The sequence below is a fragment of the Ochlerotatus camptorhynchus genome, unplaced genomic scaffold (genome assembly GCF_037179485.1).
Source record: "Ochlerotatus camptorhynchus isolate MF236.1 unplaced genomic scaffold, CSIRO-AGI_Acam_v1.1 ptg000146l, whole genome shotgun sequence".
Lineage (NCBI taxonomy): Eukaryota > Metazoa > Arthropoda > Insecta > Diptera > Culicidae > Ochlerotatus > Ochlerotatus camptorhynchus.
The window spans coordinates 441,960-469,533 of record NW_027040636.1 but is presented as its reverse complement, the minus strand read 5'-3'; the positions used below and the strand labels follow the sequence as shown (position 1 = coordinate 469,533).

Here is a 27,574-nt window from a genome sequence, read left to right as displayed (position 1 = left end):
AATGCCTCCTCCAATGATGGCCATTCATCATCACCGATATGCATTGACGAACTAAAAAAAATACAACAAGCAATTGTTTTACATTTTATTTACATGGTTTTCTGCTGCAAATTTTCTCAAGAGCAGTATGATTATCCAATGCAATTTTAATCTACTGCTAAGTCACGAAATTCCAAAAACTAATATCAAAATTGCCAATGATATAAGTATTCAACGCACAATAACATCAAACGCGACATGCGAGAACGTACACAGAAACGAAGAGCATTGTAATGAGTACCATTTTGTAGAAAACATTTGTTTTCATTAATACCATGGTAAATATCGTCACATCCATTATGGTTTCAGTATAATTGACTACAGTGCGGTCAAATGAAAATCATGTGGAATTTCACATGGATATTTGTCAAGAAAAATGTGTAAATTGTTTTGAGTCAACCATAACCGAAACATTGAAATACTTGAAAATTTTAAGATAAAGTATAATAGTCAAAAATGCATGAAAAACATCAATTTTGTGTGGTTCTACGTCATACTGCGGTCGTGTCTAGGACACAACCCTTTACTTTTTTTAACACGATCTACACGTTATTTCAAAACTTACAAAATTTGGGTAGAATCATCCCAGATCTGTCAAAACTGAACCTACACGCTATTTCAAAACTACCCAAATTTCGGTAGAATCCACCCAGATCCGTCACAACTGAACCTACCCAAAAATGGGTAAACTGTGTTGGGAGTGACAAGTTGACAAATGAACAACGTCGATCGGATTCATGTCAATGTTGTACATTTGTCAACATGTCACTCCCAACACAGATTACCCATTTTTGGGTAGGTTCAGTTTTGACGGATATGGGTGGATTCTACCCAAATCTGAGTAGTTTTGAAATAGCGTGTACCCAAAAATGAGTAAACTGTTGGGAGTGACAACTTGTCCAATGCACGGTAACCACAAAATACCCAATAATGACTACAAAGTAAGCATTTTCGAGGGAGACTGGGACTACCCATTAAATGAGTAAAAATATTACCCATTTATGAGTATTTGTTATTCAAAAATGAATAGTTATTACTTGTTTTTGTAGTTGTAATTACTCATAAATGGGTAAAATTTTACTCATTTAATGAGTAGTTCTAGCTTCCCTCGAAAATGCTTACTTTGTAGTCATTATTGAGTATTTTGTGGTTACCGTGCACTGGACAAGTTGTCACTCCCAAAAGTTAACTCATTTTTGGGTAGGTTCAGTTTTGACAGATCTGGGTGGATTCTACCCAAATTTTACTGTTTTTTTCTATGCGCCGTATGCGTAAGCATAGTAGTTTTGACTTGGACTTTGGTTGGTTATACCAACAATCAATACGAAACTAATGATTTTAAATTGGTTCACTACTTGACTAGCCTATTGGTCCCAAGCAAATTGATTAACGTATCCCATCCTAGTCGAAATTCTAGTACTACACAATGTTTGTTTTGATTCGCTATGAAAGTTTACCAGATAAAATGAGGGGTTAGTGGATTTTCCTATGTTTCGAGGGGTGAGTCGATTAGCTTGGAACCGAAGATAGTACCAGAGCTGAGCCAAAAAGTTGAGCACGTTTCATCGGGACCTAAACTATGAAAGCTCTTGTAAATTCGAAAAGATTTTTAAAAAAATATAACAATCCATGGGTTTTGAGCGAGGTTTTGAGAAACAAAAATACTGGATTGTTGAAATAATAATGATTTCTTTTTGCAGTCAAAACAAAATGAAATTCTTATTGATTTTATGTCGAATATTATTAAGTTTAAAATATTTTTTTCTGCGTGAGGAGTAACTGGCTGTAACATATTTTTTTTTAAAGTTTTTTTCTATGATGACCACCCTACAGAAGATAGTTGGTGAAACACGGCGAATCATCTGCACGTCACTGTCAGACAATCAGGAAAAAAAATCATTCAGTTTCAACACGAAAGTTTGTGCAACGCTGGAGGTTTTTACAAAATTTTCCTGTATTTTGGTGAAAATTTCTTTCAAATGTATGTGCAATCGATTGTTAAGTAAATAATGAAGCAATTGTGTATGCTGTACAGTGTTGAAAGCAGTTTTTTAAAAGTGAAATATGAATTTTCTTTCGGCTTTGACATTTGTTACTTTTTCCTCTGATCGAGATTCCCCTCCCCTTTTTTCTAATCTATTTTTTTTGTTATTCTTTTGATACCCTTCATTTTTTTTTGTTTTTTTTTAATTTTATTTGTTTGCTTATTTTGAAAGATTGTATGATTTGGAATTACTTCAATCGTGTGCTGTGCCTGTAATAATGTTCGTTGATGCTGTGGAGATAGTGTCAAGCATCAATGGAGATTGCCTAATTGATCCTTTCTGTGATCGAGCGGAAAGTGGGTGTTGATTGTGGAAGACAGCGGTTGTTGTGTAAATACACACGAACAAGCGTTCGTCTGTATTATTTATCCGCAGCACTTGTATATTGGTTGTGTTATCTTCACAAAAGTGATTCGATAGCAGTTTTGCTTGCATTTTCACGACCTGACGCTGGATTTTCGTTTTCTCTTTCATTTACAGAGCATCATGAAAGGCTTTTTGGAAGCGATTGATTGAACGCGAACCTAAAGGAAGTGTCGTAGCGCGTAGAACGACGTCAGTAATCGTCGATCACATACTTCGAGATAGAGAGCGATTGTGTTCATGTTCGAAACAGCGCTATCAATTGAGACGACCGTGGAAAATAGGAAACAAGAAATCTCATTTATGAGTCACTAACATCCGATTATCAGTGCTACAAAGCAACGTGAAAATGTCATCCACGAGCAGAGAAAATGTCGATTTGGAATGCTTCCTAGTCACCAAGCACTCATGGAAAGGAAAATACAAACGAATCTTCTCGATCGGTTCCAATGGCATTTCGACGTACAACCCGGAAAAATTCGATCCGACCAACCGGTGGCAATACAATGAGATCGTTAGCGTGTTGCCAAACAAATCTGGAAACGTATGTTAATAATTATAGCTTGCTACTGTTACAGTGACCACGTCTTAATTCCAATTCATATCTACCTATTAATATATTTCTTTTTAGACTGCCTGCGAGTTTGTGCTGAATTTGCGCAAGGATAAAAAAGTTGACACTATTCGACTTTCCTCTGAGTATCGAAATGAAATTCTTACCTCACTTCTTAAGTTCTACAAGGAGTTTTCAGAAAAGCCAAAGCATATTCTGGTAAGTGCAGAAGCCTTCGTTGATTTATTATAATATTCCCACTATTATCCCCCTTTTCTGTTACAAAACTATGTTGGAACTATTGGGTATCAGTTGTGCTTATTGCTCCGGATCTTATTCGACTGTTTTAGCCTAGCATTAGAGACGAAATTAGTCCTATTCAAATTCGTTCCGATTCGGTTGGATTGACAAGTAGAGTTATTTGCGCATGCAATCCACACCATTTCTAACTTCATTTTACTTTCTGTTTCAGGATAATGTAGAATATCCTACTGAGTCCTTTCAAAGTACAAGTTCATCGTCCTTGAACTCTACTACGAATTCCAGTTCATTGGCTTCGTCCCCCTCGTGGGAATCTAGTATTAGGCTAAATAGTTGGATTAGGATCTTAGTGTCGACGCTGCTACTGCAACCAAGCGTCAGCAAATGCTTGCCGTACTATGAGCTCGTGTCTCAAGTGAGTTTTTGCGTTACTTTTTGCAATATTTTTTTGTATATTTTTGGGGAATGAACTTGGTTAACATAGGACTATTATACTATAATAGTAGTTCGATGGTTCTGCACGATATTGACTGTATTTTTATTGGATTCATAAGTCATGGTATATAATTATCATATGCACAATATTTACTAACCTGGCTCTACATTACTTACGTTTGCGTATTATACATACAAGCTTGATATACACGGTAACAGCAGAATACTCAATAATGACCACACGCAGAGATTTTTTTTAATTTCAACAATATTCTGTATTGAAATCAACAATAATTGTTGTTTCCCGGCTAACGATAAATATTGTTGACACCAACAATTTTTTGTATTGATTTCAATGAAAATATTTTTTATTTTTATAATATAGATATCCTATATATCAAAAATTATTTTCATTGAAATGGCGAAAAAGTCTTTGAAACAACAATTTTACTGAATCCTCAATCTTTGTTCGTTGAGATAATGAAACAAATCTTTGATGCAACAATTTTTATTTGTTGAATAAAAAATTGTTGATTCAACTACTTTATATCATTGAGTCAATAATATATATTGTTGGCTCAAAAGTAGTCCTTTTTTGTTGTAATTTTTTTTTCCTACATTCTATTCATTTGTTGGTACATTTCCATAATTAATTATGCATAATATCTGTCATAATAGCGAAACAAATAAGGAGCCTTATCGAGCTCCTCTCTGCGGTAGCGGCAATTGATTACAACGGTCTAGTCCGCAAGGGTGAGAAGGTCCTAGGAAAGAGTAAAAAGCGATATTATAAATCAATAACTATTTCATTATTCCGTATTATACGTACAATACATTAAAAAGAATTACTCCAGGTTTTTAATCTGTAAATGAATTTCGTTCGCTCCGTCAAAAAGGGGACCGGAGTCAATTCTTTCTCTTCAAGGCGCTTGATAATGCGCAATGTTTCGGTTTCAGTTTAGCTGAAAACAACAAAATCGTTACCGTGCCAGCACCATATTTGACTCGTCCCTAATGATGAGGCACTCGTCTAATTTTTATCGCATTTCGATTTTGACAAGATATTTTTTTTAAACTTTGTTACACCATCTAATATTTGCAGAAGTAACATTTCACAAACAATGATTGAAAACAGTGGAACATTATAAAGTGCGTCGATTTAGGAACCGCTTCGAATATGGTGCCTCCACGGTAAAGTAATTTTCACTAACCCATTTTAATTTACTCACCGATAAAACGCCCAATGATAGTCACGGACAGTCCAAAGTCGTTCCACCAAAACCTGTCCGATGTCCGATGAATTCTTCCTGTGAAGTCACTTGGATTTTTAATTGCGGTTGATTTGTTGAATTGACGATATTTTTGAACACAATTTTTGTGTCTAAATAAAGTCCTTTGGTGTTCAAATTTGGCCACAACATTCTCTGAACAAAAAAGTTTCATATTTCAAATAATGAGCTCTTAAGGACGGTTTTTTCGCCCTCACGACGATATTTGGTAAAAGTATTGCCGAAACCGTCATTTACCAAGTATGTGTTCGGAGTCATATTAACGTTTCCAAATTATCTATTACCAATTCTGTCAAATACAGTCAAAAGCGGCTGAACGCCTGGTTGCAAGTGCAGATAAAAACATTAAAACAACCTAAGCTTAAAATATCTAGGGGAAAGTGGGGAAGTTTGTCCACCTTAAAACAGTCATCATTGATAGCTAACTGCTTCCGGGGAGCCTTTCGTTGTGTACTCGAGAAAAATGTACAATGCCACGCGTCGAAAGCACGACTACTGCTGCTGCTGATGACGACCGGACACCACCACTCACCACACGCGGTGACTGTTCTGGAACAAGATCCAAAATGACCGTTTTTTTTTGCAAAATGGGGATGTTTGCCCATAATAAACAATTACACAAATTTTCATGCAAATCAGAGCAGGTTGAGTTGCTATTTGACCTGGAACTGATCATATGAGAATGTATACAGCTATGTTGTTTTCGGCAATGTTGCTTGAAATGATGTTTTCTACAACTTTGCTGAAGACACCATTTGTCTGTCTTCACTTATGTGAGAAAAAAAATTGCACCTCACTGTTAAGAGTGATACATCCACAATTAATTATTACATTATTTGACAAACTTGTGGTATTTAAATTAATAGATTATGATGATATACTCATTAAATTCATATCTTTAAAAAATGTCAGTTTTTTCTCCGATCAACATCTATACGGGGCAACCATAACCATCAGATTGCATGTCCCTTCATTAGTTAATATGATCAAATTCGCTTCGTGTTAGATCGGTCAATCAAGCTCAAGCTCAAGCTCAAATTCGCTTCGTGTTAGATATTAATTCGCTGCACCATGTTATTCCAGACAAAGGTGCGATGAGTTATTTTCACCCATCAGTCAAACAATCATCAGTCGTTAGTGAAAAGCTGCTTTGTTTTGTTAATTTGATTGCCGCTCTTCCTGACAGTGTTATGCAGTGGATGTTATCCATTACAACCTCCTTTTATATTTTTTATCGATTAATCTGTGAAAGACACATAAAAACTACGCTTGAACGAAATGTTGAAGTAGGGTATACGTCCCTAACCTCGGTCTAATATGCAGCCATCGATTACGTTTTTAATCATAACTCATCAATGAATTTACCTGCAAACGATATTCTACTGCTAAATGGTATGCTTAGATATGCTTATCATGTCGTTTGCTATCAGAAACCACGAAAAGTTGAAAAACTTACTTTTTTTAAGACAATAACTCACGAGGGAAATGTATGTAATATGGGTCTATTGTCCCCAAATTGGGTCTATTTATGGATGCAACTTCGTCCTATCTTGTTTGATCCTCAAAAAAACGCTCTTGGTAACGTTTTCTGATGTATTTTTTTTTATCACTATCACTGTTAACTTAATGCTCTTCATTCCTCAAAACATTTCTTAGAGAAAATTTTACGAAAACTACATTAAATCACTCAATTTAAAAATTAAAAATTAAAAATTTCGCTTATCGTCTTTTGACCGCAGAATATCTAAATCAGAACATTGTGATGTTCATTATACAGGTTTGGCAGAAAAAATCTCCCTTCCTGTTCGTTCCTTATCATCCAAATGCAAAACAACATTGTTGACGTTACTCTTATTGCTATATGCTGTCAAATGAATTTCATGGGCCATAGTTAGGAACATAGAAAAGAAATTTGTCCCTAAAGTTGGGTCCATGTTTTACTTGTGAAAACGTTGTTAAACAATTAAAATAAACATAAAATATTCAAACAGCAACTGTAAGTTTTACGTCTAGTGTGTATTATCAGGTAATTCCAATCAATAAATGCCATAATCAGGCCATTTGATGATCGTCAGTCAACCTTCCCATCTTAACCTTATAAGTCATGGCGGCTAAAAACTCCGAACATTGTGATATTCTCAACCAGTTTTATTACTTACGAGAGCTGAAAATGTATTGAAATGTTGTGATATAAATTGATTTGTGTGTGGTACACATTTATCAACCATCAGTGATTAATATTTTCCTTATTTTTTGTGTAATATTCCTTAATTAATTATTTATTTGCGTGATAGGCCGAATGAAAGGACTAGACCCACATTACATACCGTAAACCTATTACAAATATTACAAGGGTAACTTTTTGGGATATTTCTAAGCATGAAACTATGTCAAATTGCAATAAAATCATTCTAAATCGACACTAAATAACATATTTAGCTTTAGTATGCAAGTTGTTACAGCAGTGCTAATCCCTCCCCTTGGCTAGTTTTTGCACCTTGTTGCTGGTGGGTGGGCTTAATTTCATGCTTTATAGTGGAGTGTTGGAGACGGTAGGTTTATGGCCGGCGTTGCTGGCTCATGCTGCGATAGAATGGCGCCATGGGCAGGCGAAGGGGATTACTAAGCTCCCCTTCTCTGATGAACCACTGCATGAGAGAACCAAAGATCTAGTCTAGCAGTGATAGTATCACACTTGTTACTTCTTTGATTGAGAGCCGCATTGTAGTACGCTTACGTATAGGCATTGACGTTGGGTACGATACTGACGGGTTTTTCCGCAAATCACTCTTATTTTATTTATTTTTACGCAGATAGATTTATTTGGGTTTGCACGGAAATTATACTATTGAAATATTTCAGAAAGTGCCCAACAGTGCTCCTTCTACTTGCATGACAAGCTTTCATTGTTGTTTTCATTGAAGTATTACTCAGGGAGCAATGTTAAACACCATTTTTGTACATGGTATTGTAACTTATCTTTTATATGCTTCATTTTGGTTTGGGATAAGTGTTTGAACTATGGCTCGGGATTTCCACTGTGGCGTGCTTCTATTATGATGTAATTTTGTGGGATGACATAATTTAAAAATCAGCTAGGAAACTAACTTTTAAAGTGAAACATTTTAGTCACGTGAAGGTGTCACCTGGGACGAACTAATATATAATAATAATAGCACCGACAAACCGACATGACACTTAATTCTGACTTATGCCCGAAAATCTTAAACGGTCAATTCAAATGTGCAGTGATCCGAACTGTCAAAACCATAGGGTTTTTTTATCTAGTTAAAAAAAATATGTCGAGAATGGATCAGACACGAACCAATTCATAACTTTTACATGCGGGTTCATGGCTTCGCTAAATATTTCCCGCGAATACGGAGCCAGATGTCAGGTGTGTGCTTTGGTCAGAAATTTTATTGTTTTTGCTATGGCCATTCATATCGGTTTGTCGGTGATAATAGGTCAAAATCAAAAACAACTTGAAACACGTATAATTTTAGATTACATGCACAAGTGCAGTGATTATGGGTTATAATTGATTAGGTAGATTAGAGATTATTAGAGATTTATTAAAGTTGGGTGGCTAATGAGGTATCATAATCATCAAACTTAAGTTCGAAAATTTAGACAGCTAAATAACATTAAGTAGATTAACAAAAAAGTTAGGATGCGGGGGGTCCGCTTAGGGAGGCAACTAGCCTTTAAAGCAACTGGCAACTAACCTTTTCATATATTGTCTGTTTATGTTGATGGTTGCTTTAAAATACCAATTTGGTATATATGTGAAAAGATGAATCAGTGGGAGATGGATTTTCGGTTTCTTTACATTTTACAGCACAAATCTAGTACTATGTGTCATTTCCTCAAACCCCCCAATTATCGACCTCTTCAATCCCTTCCTTTTCCCATGGCGTTCAAGTGGTCCGCATAGACTATTCAGCCATTTTCCTTTATCCTCGGCTTTGTATTGACTTGCGCTCCCATTGCCTCACCAAACGCTGCAAAATGAAAAAAAAAAAGAAAGTTGTTACAGCAGTGCTAATGCTTTCAATCTCGAGATACAAATATTATAAGACATAAATAACCTGAAAATTAAACATATGACTTGAAGCACCTCTAAATCTTCACCGATTTTGCTGAAAATTTGTCCAGGAGCTCAACTTAACACGAGGAACAATATTTTCAGTTGACCGTTCGGATTCCGAACATTTTTGTAAAAATGAACAGGTCTGTTTAAATGTTTTAAACTTTAAAAACTTTAAATTCTCTCGCAAATCCAGATCGCAATTCGTTCAAATCTTGCTCAGTTGTTGGAGACCTCAATACAAATCGAAAGGGCTAGGGATTGTTAAGTTGATCCACCGCCAAGGACGTTGTGGTGGCGAAAACAACGCCCGTGACAGACGACAAGGCAATGAGTTTTTGCATAGCATTTTTTCCACGACATTAATTTTGATGACATTTCGGCGTAATTTCAAGGACATTGCAGTGTACTCGTGGAAATTCTGGAAAGTACTCTTAAAGAATCTGAAACTGAAAAAAAATGTCCAAACAACATGAATTTTTGGACAACGTACCAAGAGGAGACTAATTAGGGAACGCCGAGGAGAATTCCTAAGCTATAGTATTAATAGTAGTTTTGGATTGAATTCTAAAGGTAGTTCTGACAAATTGTTAAGGAAATCAGCAATAGGTGAAAGTTTTCCTATTTCCTATTTTATTTCTGAACATTCTGGGACTGAGACCTCAATCAAACATCTCAATACGCTGGTCATTGAAAAAAATCAATAAATAATGAGTAGTAGAAATTAGCGTGATTCTGATACAAGCAGAAAGAGTAACAATTTCCAACATTTTTCAAGCCTTTTAAAAAAATATTGGATAACTGTATGAATCTGATACTTCTGAAAAAAATATTTTAATACCCGAATCCTTCGGATCTAGCCCGGGATCTGGGGTAATTCACACACTGGAACATTTTTTTTTTAGAAAAAAAAACAGAATTATTTAGGAAAAAACGATATCCAGAAAAGTATAGACGATATTTTGCCACTTCTATTTAGAACGCTGGCTTATTCATCTTTGCATATCTTATGTTGGTCTCCGTTCCGCAAGTGAGTGTCAATCACCAAGGCCAGGGAGGCGAATCCACCCCTGAACCCTAGATATCGAACCCATCAACACATGGGCCTGAACACCTCGACTGGGATTGAACCAAAACCTACTGGGATGAGAAAGCAGTCATGCTTTACCACTCAACCATCATCCTGGCACTTGTTTTTTATTATTAAGAAAGTGACGTCCTACGCCGCTGCCCACCCTAGCAGTAGCTATGCAGGAGCGCAAAAGAGACGACAAATTCACAAAACACCAAATATTGCTCTAAACCGTTAGTTTTAAGTGAATGGTGTCTTCGGGCCAATCTCCTGACGTGAGTGAAATTAGAGTGGTCCATATGGTTTTCGAGTTCTATATATTAACTTATCTAAATATATCAAATTGAGATCTAAATGTGTCGCACCCCTAGGTAAAAATATAATAACCTTTTGCACCGACGTCCAATCGATGTGCGGCCCTTAACAAACTTGTTCTGTATAGTTTTTCCAATCTAAGTCTCGGGTTTGGTTAATATTGATTTTGTTTTTAATTTTTGAAAAGCAACTGATTAATTTTTTAGCTCAGACATACATTTTCTCATCCAAAATTTAAATTCCCCCCGCCAATCCAGATTGTTGGGGACCAGAACTTAACAAACTGCAACATTGGGCCGGTCTATCTCAAATAATGAAAAAGTTGTTATTTAGAACTCACAATCCATAGAGACCACCCTATAGTTTCATTCACATCATAAGACTGGTTAAAAATTATAAAAACTTTCCCGCAATCACAATTTACCTAAAACCAAATTTTTCGCTTTCCTAAATACGGCTTTGGGACCATTGTGCAATGAACAAAATTATGTTGATTGAATCGATTCATCGCTGATTTATTGTTCTTATTATTATTTATTTCAATTATAGTTAAGTAAGACGTTACCGTAATGCCCCGAAATCCGGACAATTTTAAAAGTTGATTAACAATGCCTACCATGCTCAAAATAGCACGTAAATTTTAACATAACTTTATGTCATCGTTCATAATCATCACACAAGTTTTTTTTTTATGTTGCAAAGAAGACGAACCAATTAATTAAAAAATAAATGTCCGGATCAACGAACCATCCGGTATTCGCAGCATTACGGTTTATGGTTGCATGCGTCAAGCAAACGGCAATTCGCAAAGGTTCAAAATGCTTTTTTTTTCTGCATTTCAGAAATTCGACGCCTTCAAACATCATTGGTCGGGCACTACTCTGCCGGCTGTATTGGAGGTGACTCCCAGTTCCTTAGATCAACTAGACCCGACCACAAATACGGTGTTGGCCAGCTACAACTACAAAGACATCGATAATATCGTTGGCATTCAAGATTACAAAGATGGAATCGTCATTGCTTATGGTGGCAACAAACGATTACACCTGTTCCGGGTGGCCAACCATCACGATGTAGTGCAGATGATGGTCAACAACGCCCAACAGTACGTGGGCATCGATGTTAAGGTTTCGAAAAATCTTATTACGTTGGATCAGTTCGAACGAGAGAGATTCGGCGCATTCAGTGGTGATCAGTATCAGACTTCGTTGTCTGAGTTCATTATTCAGAAGATCACCCCACGACACTCGGAACCAATGCGACGAATACTGTGCTTAACTGATATCACCATACTAGAACGAGATCCTCAAACTTACAGTGTTTGTACTCTGAGACCTTTGATTGAAATATTTGCACTTATCCGTTGTGATGATAATATTCAACAGTTTTCAATCGAGTATAAGAACGGCTTAACAAGATCATATCTGACCAATGATCGGTAAGAAATTTTGTATGCAAAATGATTTAAACTGATTTCCGTTTTATTTATTTAGTGATTCCCTGCTTGCCACGTTGTTGGACGCAGTTCGTTCCTGTGGCAATCAAGATGTTCACGTGCGCATCTCAAAGACTCCTCGAGGAAAGCGTGTCGGTCCTTTGACTGCTTCCGTGGACGAAGAAACGGAAGCAAATCTGCTACGTTACATCATTAGTTGCTATCAATATCCAGTGAAACGGTTCGACGTCTTGGAACGATTCAATGCTAACATTCCGTACAGTGGACTGAATTACAGTGTTACGCAGGATGTAAGGGTTTTGATTGTGGAAATGGTGTTTTGAAACGTTTTATTGAGTATCATTGTTGTTTGCAGAGTTTATTTTCTGAGAATAAGGAGCGATTGATAACGGGAGCATTACAGGCATTGGTCGGTGGTGGGGCGAAGGAAGATATGAATCAGCTGAACAATGTTGAACTGGAAGCATCGTTTCATGTTTTGCGTCGATTATTGGCAAGCAAAGTGGGATTTGCTGCGTTTACCAATCAGCAGGGATTCCGCGAGTCAATTGGATTGCGAGTTGTGCATGCTCTGAAAAGGAACAATCTAGCTGTGACATATGCAGCCATCGATATGATCAATTCGCTCATGCATCCCATGCATACGGAATATGACCTAAAACAAGAGCAACTGAACAAATCATCGTTACTGCATTCGAAAAGTTTCTTGGAGCAATTACTCGATATGTGGACGAAACACGTTAACTTGGGATCTGGAGCGCTTGTCCTATCAGCCATGTTGGATTTTCTAACGTTCGCACTGTGTGTACCGTACAGCGAAACAACGGAAGGGAAACAATTTGACATGCTACTTGAAATGGTGGCAACCCGCGGCCGTACGCTCTACAAGATGTTCCAACATCCATCGTTGGCTATCGTCAAGGGCAGTGGGTTGGTGATGAGAGCACTGATCGAAGAAGGAGATACAGCAATTTCGAACCAAATGCAAACCCTTGCTTTAGACGAGGCGGCACTGTGCCATCACCTGCTGGTAGCGTTATATACTCCGGTTCACGATTCCACGATGGCAATCCATCGGCAGCTTTCGAGACATCTGGTGGGACTATGGATAACGGACCATAAAGAGGCAATGTATTTGCTCAAAAGGATATTCGTAAGTTTTGCGGATCGCCCTATTTTTCAAACATTCTGTTATAGTCTAAATGATCTTTCTATTGCAGCCTGCAGGATTACTATCGTTCTTGGAAAGCGAAGACCCTGTACCAAAGGAAGACACCGAGGAGGACAAGCTAAACTTTCGCGATAATCTTAAACTAGCGGTGCAACATTCCAGTAGAAACAAACGTTTGAACTATTTGATAGAGAAACATCTAGAAGGGATAAAGCATTGGGGTCTGAATCTGATGGATCGTCAGGAAAAGGTCCAGCAGACCATGAAAAATCGTCCGATCGTATTGCGCAATCGACGGCAGAAAAAGAAGACTGGTGAAGAAGTCATCAATTTGCCATTGTTTTTCTATCAATTCAACAAAAACCACGCAATGCCTAACTTGATTTGGAATCACAAGACCCGAGAAGAGCTTCGTTCTTCGCTGGAGAATGAGATACGACAGTTCAACGCAGATAAGGATCTTGCCGGTAATATGCTGGTAGCGTGGAACTACGAAGAATTTGAAGTGCACTACCAGTGCTTGGCCGATGAGATTAAAATTGGAGACTATTACATACGATTACTGCTGGAACGGGATGACTGGCCGCAGAATTTGGTGAAAAATCCGTAAGTGTTAATGGCTGTTTTTTTTTCTCTGGGAGGCGATTCAAGTAACCTTGTGTGTTTCAGAATCGAGCTATTCAATGCTCTCTATCGGAGAGTTTTATGTCGTAATAGACTGAACGATGATCAACTTACAGTAACATCGCTGCAAGCTCTAGCTAAAGTGTACAGAAGGTATTACGAAGAAATTGGATATTTCAGCGATATGCCGTACATCCTTCAAATGTTGGATCGGGTAAGTTTAGGGAGGGTTATTTTAAGTTCATTTGATAACAGTTTTTTTTTTACAGTGTCTATCGCCTGCTTTGCGAGATGCATTGATTGGCTTAATAAAGAATCTAGTGCTTCACAAATCCAACTGCCGTCCACTGGTAGATCATGTCAATTGTTTAGTAGATCTGGTGACGCTAGCACATTTGCACACGGGTCGTGCAATGCCCAACACCAAAACGAATGTCATAGAAGCAGGTCCTAACATGAAGCTGCACGAAGAGAAAGATTGGTACTATAACGTAGAGCGTGAGAATGAAAAACCTGAACGATGCGGTCCGGTTACATTCTCTGAACTGAAAGAGCTGTGGAACAAAGGTATATTAACACCCAGAACACGTTGTTGGGCCGTTGGAATGGACGGATGGCGCTCGTTGCAACAAATCCCTCAACTAAAGTGGTGTTTGATGGCCAAAGGCTCGCCACTTTATAACGAAACCGAACTGGCCCAACATGTCCTAGACATACTGATCAAATGCACGAGCTTCTTCCCCAGCCGAGCGCGGAATGGCGAAGCAGTGCTCATCCCGGGGCCACGACTTTCTCGAAAATTGTCAGAATTTATCTGCCTGCCACACATTGTCCAGGTGTGCTTGACTCACGATCCCGGCTTGCTAGAGCGCGTTGCAACACTTTTGTGCCAGATCATGGAAGATAACCCAGAGATGTCTAAAGTTTATCTCACAGGAGTATTCTATTTCATGCTCATGTATACGGGTAGCAATATACTTCCGATTGCAAAGTTCCTCAAAATGACTCACATGAAGCAAGCATTCCGCAGCGAGGAAACCAGCTCTCAGTCGGGCATTATGCATCGCAGTATTCTCGGCCAGCTGCTACCGGAAGCCATGGTTTGCTTCCTGGAAAACCATAGCGCCGAAAAGTTTGCCGAAACCTTCCTCGGGGAGTTCGATACACCGGAAGTAATTTGGAGCTCAGAGATGCGAAGAATGTTAATCGAGAAGATTTCCGCCCACATTGCCGATTTCACGCCAAAACTGAAAGGACACACCATGGCCCGGTATCCGTATCTCGCAATTCCTGTCATCAGTTATCCTCAGCTAGAGAATGAATTGTTCTGTCACATATTCTATCTGCGCCATCTGTGTGACATAAGGAAATTTCACAACTGGCCTATTCCTGATCCGGTACGGTTATCGTTATTATGGTGGTTTCTGGTTTTAATTAAAGTGTTTGTGTTGCATAGGTTCAATTATTGAAACATACGTTGGATGCCTGGCGCAAGGAAGTCGAAAAGAAACCTTCTCAAATGACAGTGACACAAGCCTACGAGGATCTTGGGATTGATCTGGCTAAGTTCCCCCAACCGGATGAATCCGTTATTCGCAAGAGTTACTATCGGTTGGCGCAAATGTATCATCCGGATAAGAATCCGAAAGGAAGGGTAAGTTTTGTTTTTATAATATCGCATCAACAACGAAGCACATCAACCATGTCGAAAAAGTCGTGCAGTTGTACACTAATCTGGCGGATGAATAATAAAATGGATGTAGTCTTTAATGGATCCTATACTGCCGTTATACGCATAACTGTCCCATGTTCTATACAATCTTTATGTACCGTGTGACTCTTATGCGTATAACGGCAGTATAGCACTACCCCGATAGTCATCCCGAATGTTACTCTAACCATAGAAAATGATATATAGGCTAAGTTGCCTAGTGACCAGTGTGTCAATAAAATACGAAACAGCTCATGATCAAAAGAACAAAAATTATCATTTATTAGGTAGGCTGTCCCTTTTTAAAATATGAGCTGTTCATTTGCTATGAAAACTTGTTTTTCAGAATTGTGAAATCATTTGATATTATGATGATGTTGCAAATTATGACTCTCTGAAACTAAAATTTACAGGTTTCATGTGTCAAACACATACTTTATGATCTCTTCTTGTATCTAGTATCTTATATAAGTGCAACATATCATCCTAACAACTAATGTTCAGAATTTCGAAAACCTTTTTTTTAACGCAAACGAATGGCCGCAAGCCTGAAAAGGAGTATGGTTGATTGGTTGAATATCCTTATTAGTGAGACCGGTTTCGGTACTATCGGTTAGACCACCTGAATAGATACGCTATCCATTTCAACATCCCCGCGCGTTCTAACTTGCCAAGGTGTATCTTACAATAGCATAATGTTACCCTTGTTCAATATTGTACGGAGGTGCCATTTTCAAATTTGCTTTTAATGTGTTATATTATGAAGATTACAAAATCTGATATTGTATGGGATATAAGGGTACCAAAGCCTAACATTCATTCCATGCACAAAAAGCTTATCATTTTTTTTTAAATTTTGTCGAATTTAAACAAGTTTGAATGATTGTTCCTCAAGCATAGAATATAGGTTAACCATTTATGCTTCTGTAGGAAGAATTATTTTCTGGTCAAACTAGTAGTATTTTATTCGAGTTTCGTTACGGTGGCCAGCTTGCCCCACTTGTCCCTAAATTACTTTATTGCAGATGCAATATTCCTTCGTTTCTTCGAACTGGTAGTTGTACATCGGATTCATTAAAAAAAATATGTTATTTGATCATGATTGCATTGCACAGTTCCAATATTTGCTTGTGTGACACGTGTGTAGCTTGAAATTACTATGGCGCATTATTACGTTATTTTCGCGAGGTTTTGCCTGCGGTATTTCAGAATATTATTCTCAGAACTTTTTAGTACGCCAACTACCTATCGAATACATTTTACGAAATTTGTATTCATACTTTATTTTGCTGTGTAGATTCTAATAAAAGGTAAATACTGAATCTTCTCTCACGTTACAGGAAATCTTCGAACGCGTCAATCGGGCCTATGAATTTCTGTGCTCGCGTCGGGGCAATACAGATGGTCCTAATCCATGCAATATCGTGCTTATCCTTCGTACGCAAAGTATTCTGTTTGATCGGTATGCTGACGTGCTGCGACCGTACAAATATGCTGGGTATCCGCAATTAATAAAAACCATTTGGCTGGAAACGAAAGACGAACAGTTGTTCTCCAAGACGGTGCCTCTGCTTAGCGCCGCTTCCGAACTATGTTACCACACTGTACACTGCTCTGCCTTGAATGCAGAAGAACTTCGTCGCGAGGAAGGTATAGAGGCATTGCTTGAAGCATATTCTAGATGTGTTTCGATCATGGGTGTCGATTCGCTGAGGGATTCGCTCCATTATGAAGTTATTTCAAACATAACTCGCTGTTTCGAGGTGGCATGCCGGTTCGAGAATTGCAGGAAGAAGATTCTTGAGCTGCCCCAGCTGATCGTCGATGTCTGCAGAGTGGTTTATTTCAAACACTCACTCTCGGTCAGCCTAGTCACGAGCCTAGCGGCCAACAACTACGACTTGCAGTGTAATCTCGTGCGTAACGGTGTTTTGTGGTCTCTGATGATTTTCATGTTCGACTACGATTACACATTGGATGAAAGTGGCGTATCAACAGACGAGCAATCAAACAATCAACAAGTTTCAAACAATCTAGCAAAATTATCTCTTTTGGCTTGCGTTTCTTTGGCCGGTTATCAAATGACACTTTTGGACGATCCAAAACAGTCGACTGTAAAGTCAGTCCCCAAATCGGATCCCACCTCACGAAGTGATTCTCCACAGCAATCGTTAGCTATAAGAAGCAACTCCCTGACCCAGTCACAAACTTACTCACAGAACGCATCTAATCTCATACAGAACAACTCCAGTTTGATTCAAACGGCTGCCATCATCGATCGTACCTTGCAAGAAAAGTCTGAATCTCAACCGTTGGAAACGGTTGAGCTTTCGGACTGTGAGAAAGGATTGAACAATAAGAAATACAAAATATCTACCGTTGATCCTGCCAATGTTATGGTCAAAAAAATGCTTGACCAAATGTTGACGGCTTTCGTGGCAAATAAAATGGTTTCTGACAAAGAAACCGAGGTTCTAAAGCTACTCAATTCAAACACAAGAAATCCATATCTAATCTGGGACAATGGTACGCGAGCCCAGTTGTTAGATTTCCTCGAATTTCAGCGTACCAATGCATCCAAAGAACAATACGAAGACGTCGCAGACATTCACGAAATAGTGAAAGCATTCTCGTTCGATGCTCATAGGTAAGGAAGCCTTAGTTTTGGCTATGTTCTGCATGTAACATTGATTTGTTTCGTATTTCAGGGACGAATTGAAGATTGGCGGCATATTCATTCGCATTTACAATGAAATGCCCACGTTCCCGATCATCAATCCGAAGACGTTCGTGATCGATCTGCTGGAATTCCTCAAACAGGCTTACAACCATCTGTCCGCCAAAAACGTCAAACCCTTACCACCTCCACCAGGTGGCAACACCGTCAATAGTCAAGGTATTCTCATTCCCACTAAAACATGGAAACCATTAGTTCCCACCAAGAGCAATCCAGTGAACAGTAATATCATCAACAATAATAATACAGGTGGCCCACAACAGAAACAACCGGACATCACCGCCGTTCTAAGTGAGTATAGCCGCGCAAGACAACGAAATCATCTGACCAGTTCGGGCTCGGTTCCTTCAGACGATGCTTCAAAATCGTACGACATTGCTACAAATCCCAATGCAATCAATCACATTGTGATGGCCATGAAGGCTTTGATTGCCGTCATAAAATCGAACACCAATGTCGAAATTCAATGCATTGGGCACTTTGAAATGCTTTTCGGATTTCTTTCGTCCAGTTTGTGCGATCGTGATAAAATACTCAAATCTCTGGCACTGGAAATTGTTTGTCTAGTGTCTCGAAACAAAGAATGCGTTACGGAAATCTCGGCTTGTGAGATATTCGGGTTGTACTTGGTTGCCTTGAAGGATAAGGATCTACGCGATATGCAACTCAAAGTGCTGGAGACGCTTTCAGGACTGCTCAACGTTCCCAGGATGATCAAGGAAGGACATTTGAAAGGAGCTGTGATTTATTTGCTAGATCTATTCTGTAACTCCAACAATCCGCAGATTCGAGAAAGTTGTGCAGAACTTCTATCGAAGATGAATGCCGATAAACTCAGCGGGCCAAAGGTAAGGACGGTTATTAACTAAACTAATTTCATCTACTAATCCGTTTTCCCCTGCTCAGATTCGCATTACGATGTGTAAATATTTACCATCAGTATTTCTCGACGCGATGATCGATTCACCCTCGGTGGCCGTTCAAATGTATGAATCCACCCACGAACACCCGGAACTGATCTGGAACGATCGGATACGAAGCAGTGTGTCGGATGCCGTGCATGACATGGCAGACAGCTTCTTCGTTCAACAAAAGCAGAATTCGAAAACGTTATGGCGAGATCCTGAAGTGCTGCCCGATATCTGCTCCAACGAGTTGGTAGTTTCTGGAGTATATTTGAGATTATACATTTCGAATCCAGGTTGGACACTTCGCAAGCCAAAGCAGTTCCTCGCAGATTTATTGGATTTCATCGTTGACAACATTAGTCGGAATGGTGTGGATAAGAATATCCTGGAGATTTCAACGACTGCCCTTGTTTTACTACTGAACGCTCAGCCGAATCTTGCAGATTCTGTTCCAGTATTGGGTCACATACCGAAATTCTTCCGTCAATTATCGGTTCAACCGAAGAGCGCTCTCACTGTACTACACCAGTTGTCACTTTCTGATGTAAACATTGCCGTACTACTTATTTAATATAAAAAAATAATCTCATAATTTTCCCTGTCTGCAGATATGTGTAAGTGCTATTTCCCAAACCGATTGTATTCCTGCGTTGAAATCTTGCATGGAAAGCCATCGGGAACTTGTGGCAACAGCATGTGAGACGCTCAGTAGACTCTTCAAGTGTCAACATGTAAGTTAAGAACTAGTCAAACAATCATCTGAATCCTTTGACTAAAGAATTTCATAAAATTCCAGGATTCACTCATACGGCAATCGTTGGAATGTCAATTGATTCCATATCTTTTGGGTTTACTGGAAGGCCGTATTGAATCCGCCACGAACCCGGCAATGGTGAAGGCACAGATTGTAGCCGCATTGAAGGCCATGACATCGAACTTGACGTACGGCGATCGAGTGGCGCATATCCTGAACCAAAATCCCGTCTGGGCAGAATATCGTGATCAGAAGCACGATCTATTTATCACAGATACCAACATTAGGGGCTATCTGACAGGTTAGATAGGAGTGAATCTTGCAATGATGGTGTATAAATTATAACGTATTTTTTTCCATTGCAGGAGCCCCGAATACCACCGCTGGATATTTGACTCAGGGTCCAGCAAAGAACGTAGAAGTGCTAACTTCACCGCCACCAATGGATCGTGATGATCCACTGTTTTCACGTAGCAGCAGTAACGATTCGTAAGTATCGTTGACGATGTTCGTTTCTATCCCATCTTTCTACAAGCACTTGTGGCCAGAATAGGTAGACGTAACATGTCCCACACACTAAACAACTTCGAACCAGGGTCGCCATTTCGTCTAATAGTTTATAACTCCGTAAATGAACTGATAAACATAATGGCTAGCTAGCATTGAGAAAAGAGTAACTGAAAAAGATCTAATAGTGACATGCGCATTATTAAACAAGTAATGATTTGTAATATATCACCATCAACAAATAGCTTATAAAGTATAACTACAAAATATATGAATAAGATACTGGATTTTTATTATATTGTGATATTTTTAAAATGTAATTTATATATAGAAGTCACAATAACGTCAGAAGGAAAATAAAATAAATACAAAACTAGAATAAACGCAACTCGTCCTATTCATCCCTGCTGTGATAATCCTTCTAAATAATTTCATCATTTCCTCATCATCCTCATCATCCTGCCAACTCAGACTGCAGCATCCAACTAGACTGGGGCACCAGTGCAATAGATTTGGCAGACGGTGGATGCGACCGACCGGGATCTGGAGTGGAGCGAGTTTGGGATAAAAGCTCACCTAGGTAGTTGTTGTTGAGTAGAGTTGAGTCGATCCGTTCGCCGCGCGATCCAATGCAAGAATTAGCGCGTGGCTCTGAAACCGCTCTCTTGTAAACTGGCTGTTGGTTAACTGTCAGACAAATATTGGGAAAGTATATTGAAATATCGGAGTAGGAATGCATGCTCGTGATTCATTGATTCTTTGATTTATACGATGTTTCAGTCGATACTTGACGTTCACCAATTTTTCAAAAGTATATTGTTAGAAATCAATTACCTATTGGAATCGATACGTAGAGAAAATTCTGATCAATTGATGTAACAATATTGAAAATGTATCATAAAATAGCAGAATTATAATTGTTCGAATTCTGACCACTTTTCGCTACAAGTTCATTTTTCGTACTAGCAAAGTGTACCCCCATATCTAGTTTTCCAAGATCAGTAATGGTGACCTACGCCACTTTCCCCCACCTTGAACAGAGGAAAATGAAATGGTATGTGCTAACTAAAGAGACTGAATTGGGTATAGAGGCGACATCTTAGGGCCTGTTCATAAACTACGTAGACAGTTTTTTGGGATTCTTGACCCCCCCTCCCCCTGCGTAGACAATTGTCCATACAAAAAAATTAAAATTTGTATGGGCCGTGGAAAATTGTCAACCCCCCCCCCCCTAAACTGTCTACGTAGTTTATGGACAGCCCCTTATCCATTTGACAGGCCTTCTGCTCGATTGGAATAACTTTTCCTATGACTTTGACAGATATTCAATTGTTCCAATTTTGACATATCGTCTCTTTATAAATTCAGGCTCTTTAGTGCTAACCAGTTAGTGATAAAAATAATAGTGAACGCTGAATTTTAAAACTCGTGCAAACCGCCATTACCGAGCGTGGAAAGTTGGATAGAAAACACATACGCAGTCTTTGGGGGACCTCCTTCGAATGGGTGAAATCATTTGACGAAGGCATGGATCATTCTCATTTGAGAAACCCTTGATATCATTCAATTGAGTGTAACCCTACACATAAACGGAGCTCTGGTCGACATTCCGACGAAAAAGCTAAGCCAACCTTAACCCTATGGTGACCCTACATAAACCCAAAATTGATCCGACGACATTGGGTCGACATCGACCTTAAATTTGCCTTACATTGATCCGACATCGGGTCGACTTTTATGTTCTGGACCATTTTGCTGGGTTTCTTCCATAATCCACTGTCGTAAATCAAATTATAGTGAGTGACTCAATTGACAGTGACGACGAGCTTCGAATGAGAAAGGGGCTCTTCAAATTATGGTCATGTGAGAATTCGTTTTCACAGAATTGATTGAATGGTTGTATTGGTTTATCTTCAATCGACTGATATGAAAATTAACAGCACTGGTAGGAATGCGTCGACGCGATACCCGCTACACAGAAAAAAAAAGTTGTTTAATATTACATCCAAACTGCTGCAACCAGGTTAATCCATCGGTTGTGTAAAATAACGTTGTACGATGTACATCGATTTTGCGAACAATATTACATCCATTGATGTAATATTGTATCTGATTTTTGCTATTACATCATTATTTCATACATCAGCTCATATATGATACTTTCAGAGCACCTAAATTTACCTGGGGGGGGGGACGTGCTGTCAAATCAGCCTACTGATCATTCTTGTATGAAACTGGTTCCAAACGTAAACAAACGCTGTAGGTTTCTTATGGCTTGTTTACGTTTGGAACCAGTTATGCGAGGTAGGCGACGATTGTTCGTATTTGACAGCCACCTCACCCCCCCCTTGAAATTTACATGATTTTTTCTAAATGTTTAGGTTTTGATTCTAAGATCCCTTCCCTGGAGGTATCTGAACATGTTCGAAATAGCCAATGTAGTCATAAACGACTAATATGGCAATAATATGTCGGGTTTTGAAAATTGTGAAATTTGATATGTCACATGCTGGTATTTGATCTTGTCGAATTTTGGTTCTTGTCAAGAATTGACTACTTCCCCAGGGACACCGGAACGCAATGACATTTATATACGGTCTGGGCCAACAGGCAGCTTGCTAGTGTTAGAAGCAAAAAATGTTGTGAACATTGCTGAACATCTGCGAACAGATAGAAGACCTTATATAAACGTCATTGACCGGAACGTACCTGACATTGATCAGTTCACGAAGATTTGCCGCACTCTTCTCTCACCCGTAAGTTTTGACAGTTTTGGGTGGTTTGTTTTGGCTCCCATTCGTTGCTATCTCTTTTACTCAGAAGCAAAATGATAGGGAGCAAAAAGTGAGGTTAGGGACCGTGCACTGATCTATAGCCAATAGAGCTTTTTGACGTTTAATCGGCGCACACTACTGTACCATTAAAAGCGAACGAGTGTGAGCAAGAGGGAAACAGATTAGTGGGAAAACAAACCGTCCATTCATCCATGTGTGCTAGATAGAGAAAGATGATTAAACATCAAAAAGGTCAATGAGACCGTGAGCTCTCAATAAGGCCTTTACTGCTTGACTTTTGCAAAATCATGATGTCGCACGAGTCGCTGGACCCAACATGCTACCCGAACATGCCCGGGAGGACTAATGGGACCGTGAACTCTCAGCAAGGCCTTTACTGGGGAGTTTTTACCAATCATAATGTTTGATATGTAGCATGACAGGTTTCGGTTCGTGTCGAGAACTGGCCACTTCCTTGGAGCAGCGGCTCATATCCGGGATGGCTAATGTGACCGTGGGCTCTCAATAAAGTCTATACTGGCTGAGTTTTGTGAAATGATGAACACAGATAAAAATATTTTCTATAGTTCAACTACCAACTGGAGCAGGTTTTGAAATATAACATTACACTTTTAATTATCTGAATCTCAATGAAGTAAAGCTGTAATTTACAAATTCATGTAAATTTATAGCACTGTTCGTTGAAAATTAAATCAAGTTCAATTGAATTGTGACCGAGCTTTTGACATCCATGTAAAATCAATCATGCATGTAAATATAATACCACAGACAAAATAATACAATGCAAATTAAAGTATTATTAAATATTTACATGTGAATTTAATGTTTGTTTGCTGTATGTTTCAACTAAGGGCAGAAACTATTAATGTGTCAAATGTAAATTTAAGTTTTTGCTGTGAAGTTTGATATGTCGCCCGACCGGTTTTGTCGAGAATTGCCTGCTTCCCCAAGGGCACCGAAACATATCCTGGAGGATCAATATGACCGTGGACTCTCAATTAGGCTTTTACTGAAGTTTTACAAAATCATAAAGTTTGATGTGTTGCAAAACTGGTTTAGGTTCTTGTCGAGAATTGTCCACTTTCCTGGGGGTACCAGAACATGCCCGGCAGGGCCGATGCGGCCGTGGACTCTCAATAAGGCCTTCTCTAATCGAATTTTGAAACATTGTAAAGTTTGATATGTAGCATGGCAGGTTTCAGTTCCTCTTAAGAATTGGCCACTTCGCCGGGGGCACCGGGCTTCGGTGAGCCAATGTGACCATGGACTCTCAATAAGACCTTTACTGGCCGAGTTTTGTAAAATCATGAAGATTGATGTATCAATTCTTCACACCTCATCTCATCTCACTTGCAACTCATCGACTCATCTCATCTCTCTTCACCTGTCACTTCTTCTCATCTCATCTCAACTCATCTCACCTCACTTCACCGTTCCTCACCTCAATTAACCTCACCATGGTGGAACAAAAATTCGATTCAGTAATGGGGAAAAAGTTCCCAAACTCAATGGCAGTTTTGAGCAGTTTTAACACTACATATCTTTAAATGCCCCATCACGGGTGCAGGACATAAAGAAATAACATTTTGGTGATAATGTGGGTTTGGGACACAACTCGAATTTTTGCAACGCTTATTAGAACTTTTTCCCCACTATAGATAATTCCAGCTTCCTGATAACATATCAAAATCAGATACCCCTAAAAACATCTTCAAGAGAAACGCAACCATACCCTGAAATAAAACTATCTCTTCAGTGCGTGTTCTGAGGGTAGTTCTGGATCGCACCATAAGCTTCGACCAGCACTTCAACACGGTGAAAGAAAACGATCACTTTACCTTCGTCAGAAAATCTCCGCCCACAGCGCTCTAGCAACCGTGAGATCCACCTTCGTGCCACCCGGGCTCTTATCGACAGTCTTTTCTACGGTCTCGAAATTACCTGCTTAGCCACCGAGAAGCTCAACCGCATCCTCGCTCCGGTATACCATCCACGCCTGCAGACGCTGCAATCGGAATCCTCCCTTCCCGTTATCGATCTGCTGTAGCCACTGCTACGACAGCTACGACAGGGTCTTTCTCCTCAACGAGTGGAACAGAGCCCTCCGCACTACAGCCAACCTTGACCTCCCCCCGGTGACCAGGGTTCACTGGCATGGAGAGAAGAGTTTGCGATCAAACGTTGTTGCCGCTTCAAAATACAACTGGTAAACCGGACAGTATAGGCAGCCCTTCATCATGAGGGCGGCCGACAGTCTTCATCGTGTGGCGTCATGACCTTGATACTGCTTCATCATTAAAGGCTTTGTATTCAATAAGGATTTGCGTAATGTACATTGGCGTAGCTAGACAATTTATCTGGAGGGGGCCTAGATAATTCTGAAGGAGGCCTAGATAATTCTTGAGGGGGGCCTAGATTATTCTGGAGGGGGCCTAGTTAATTCTGGAGGGGCCTGGCCCCCCTGGCACCCCCATTAGCTACGCCAATGGTAATGTATTGCCAATAGTGAATAGCTCGTTTGTCGAAGAATTGATGATATAACCTGCTTCAGGCAATCTAATATATAATCGACGAGTAGGTATTAAGAAAATTAAACTAAGATTTAGAGTGAAGTCTAACGAATTGTGCAAAACAACAGGTGGACCTAAAAATGCCAGATAGTCCAGTGAAGACGTTCAGAATATTTTGTAAGCATCCACTGTTCTTTGTTGCCATTCTGCTATTCAATTGTTTGATTTGTAGGCTAAGTAATTTCTAAATTCTCATTGATTCCGTTGATACGTGGACGTTAAATTGTGATGAAGCCACTGAGTTGTAGGTACAATTCGCTTGATATAACCCAGTTTTTCTGACAAATTGTTGAATTTCAGTAATGATGAAGCACATCGATAAATAAAGCTCTCAAACCTCAGTTTTTTTCCTGTCCACTATCAACAAACGTTGTCAAAATTGATAAGCGGATTGAGAGAGGATTCCAGGCCGGAGATAACTTTGCAGCGCACAGTGGCCAGAGCCCGCAACAGGTTTCATTTTCAAGGGGAGTAAGAAACTAATATTCGCAGGTTACTCTAAACTATGAAAAAATGTGTATGATATAAGGCCTGTACTCGAAAAAATGCACCAGACAAAAGTGTTCGCCAAAAATTTATTTTAAGTCGGATTTTCTTGAAACTTTCAGGGAATGAACTAATACATATGGATTATGTTTCGGCATAATTACTTTATTCAATTTCCTTTCCACCGCTAGAAAGCCCGCAATTTTTCCCTTAAGACCCCTCATTACATTTTGTGCAATGGTGGAGCCGACCTTTTTGGCGAGGGGGACGACTCTATCTACGATGCAAAAAAGATTGTGTTTTGCTGTGGCTAGCTGCGCGCACGCTGAGTAGATAGAAAGAAGATTGATGACGATTCTGAAGATTTCCTGCAAAAAATTGATGAGCGATGCAAGTAGATGCGACAAATGAAAGAAGATTGTTCGAAGATTGATTCGCTAGTGTGAGATTTATTGGCCATCTAAACTTGAGATTTAGATGTGTCGCCCCCCTCGCTTTTTGGTCACTTTCATCCATTATTTCATCAACTCCAGCTCGTTCTTAAACATTTTGGACGATTTTCGAACTTTGGCCTTCTTTATGGCCCAAAATTTTTCCACCGGACGAATCTCTGGCGGTTTTTGGTACAAAAAACAACGTTATTGTCTCTGTACCAATCCAACGTCGATCGCGCGTAATGGCATGATGCCATGTCCGGCCAAAATAATGTCTCGCCTCCGTGGGACCGCAGGAAGGGCAACAGACGCTTCTGGAGGCACTCGGTGCGGTAAATTTCGCTGTTGATGGTACCCATTGTGATGCACGGTTTACTCAGTTTACCGCATTGGCATATGGGCCTGCACAGCAAAAAAATAATTTTGATATCACATCAAAGTGGATGCACTACAATCATGTCGAAAATTTCATGTAATTTTTATGACCACATAAATAAACAAATGCAGTAAAAGCAGCGTAATGTCAGTTCATGCATTGTATGAATGATAATTTTGTCCTTTTTAGCAAGTAATATTACACCATATTTTCGACATGATTGTAGTGCATCCACTTTGACGTGATATCAAAATTATTTTTTTGCTGTGTGCCAGAGCAAGTATTTTTTGGCGAATTTGTCCATTTTCTTCTTCCTTATGTCTTCCGGAACATCAAACCGTGATTTGGAACTCCAGCCCCGGTATCTGCTTTGCGTCTACCTTGATTTAGGTTTCGTCAGCCATAACCACACACATCTCGTGGTTGTAAACTGTAGTTTTAACCAGGGCGTCACAATATCAGCTTCAATAGACCAAATCGATGCGACGAAGAGACTGCTGGCTTTCTTTTTCTGTTAAAGTCGAACAGCTTCGCTGCATTCTAGAACCTCAGTCGGCGTGCACAAACAAATGTTCAATCGCTT

General features: G+C 39.3%; 1 protein-coding gene across 3 annotated transcripts; it reads left to right on the top strand.

Annotated features, from left to right (window-relative positions):
• The first annotated feature begins 1,935 nt into the window (after positions 1–1,935).
• On the top strand, positions 1,936–20,702 carry Rme-8 (receptor mediated endocytosis 8). Of its 3 annotated transcripts, XM_065221633.1 has the most exons (18): positions 1,936–2,020; positions 2,565–2,991; positions 3,079–3,219; positions 3,473–3,676; positions 11,305–11,900; positions 11,956–12,208; positions 12,274–13,071; positions 13,139–13,695; positions 13,759–13,927; positions 13,983–15,110; positions 15,170–15,367; positions 16,765–18,071; positions 18,133–18,320; positions 18,411–19,009; positions 19,068–19,613; positions 19,678–19,800; positions 19,866–20,124; positions 20,189–20,702. In XM_065221633.1, exons 2-18 carry the CDS (start codon positions 2,797–2,799, stop codon positions 20,314–20,316), a joined length of 7,389 nt encoding a protein of 2,462 aa, XP_065077705.1. In that variant the 5' UTR covers positions 1,936–2,020; positions 2,565–2,796; the 3' UTR covers positions 20,317–20,702. The 3 variants fall into 3 exon arrangements, with proteins under 3 accessions (XP_065077705.1, XP_065077704.1, XP_065077706.1); XM_065221632.1 differs by having other exon boundaries at positions 18,133–19,009; XM_065221634.1 differs by lacking the exon at positions 3,473–3,676 and having other exon boundaries at positions 18,133–19,009.
• Positions 20,703–27,574: the final 6,872 nt, after the last annotated feature.

Coding starts and splice junctions, on each gene's coding strand:
- Rme-8 (XM_065221632.1), top strand. CDS start 2,797: ATGTCATCCACGAGCAGAGAAAATGTCGATTTGGAATGCTTCCTAGTC. Junction 3,677..11,304: donor ACTATGAGCTCGTGTCTCAA/GTGAGTTTTTGC, acceptor TCTGCATTTCAG/AAATTCGACGCCTTCAAACA. Junction 15,368..16,764: donor ATAAGAATCCGAAAGGAAGG/GTAAGTTTTGTT, acceptor CTCACGTTACAG/GAAATCTTCGAACGCGTCAA.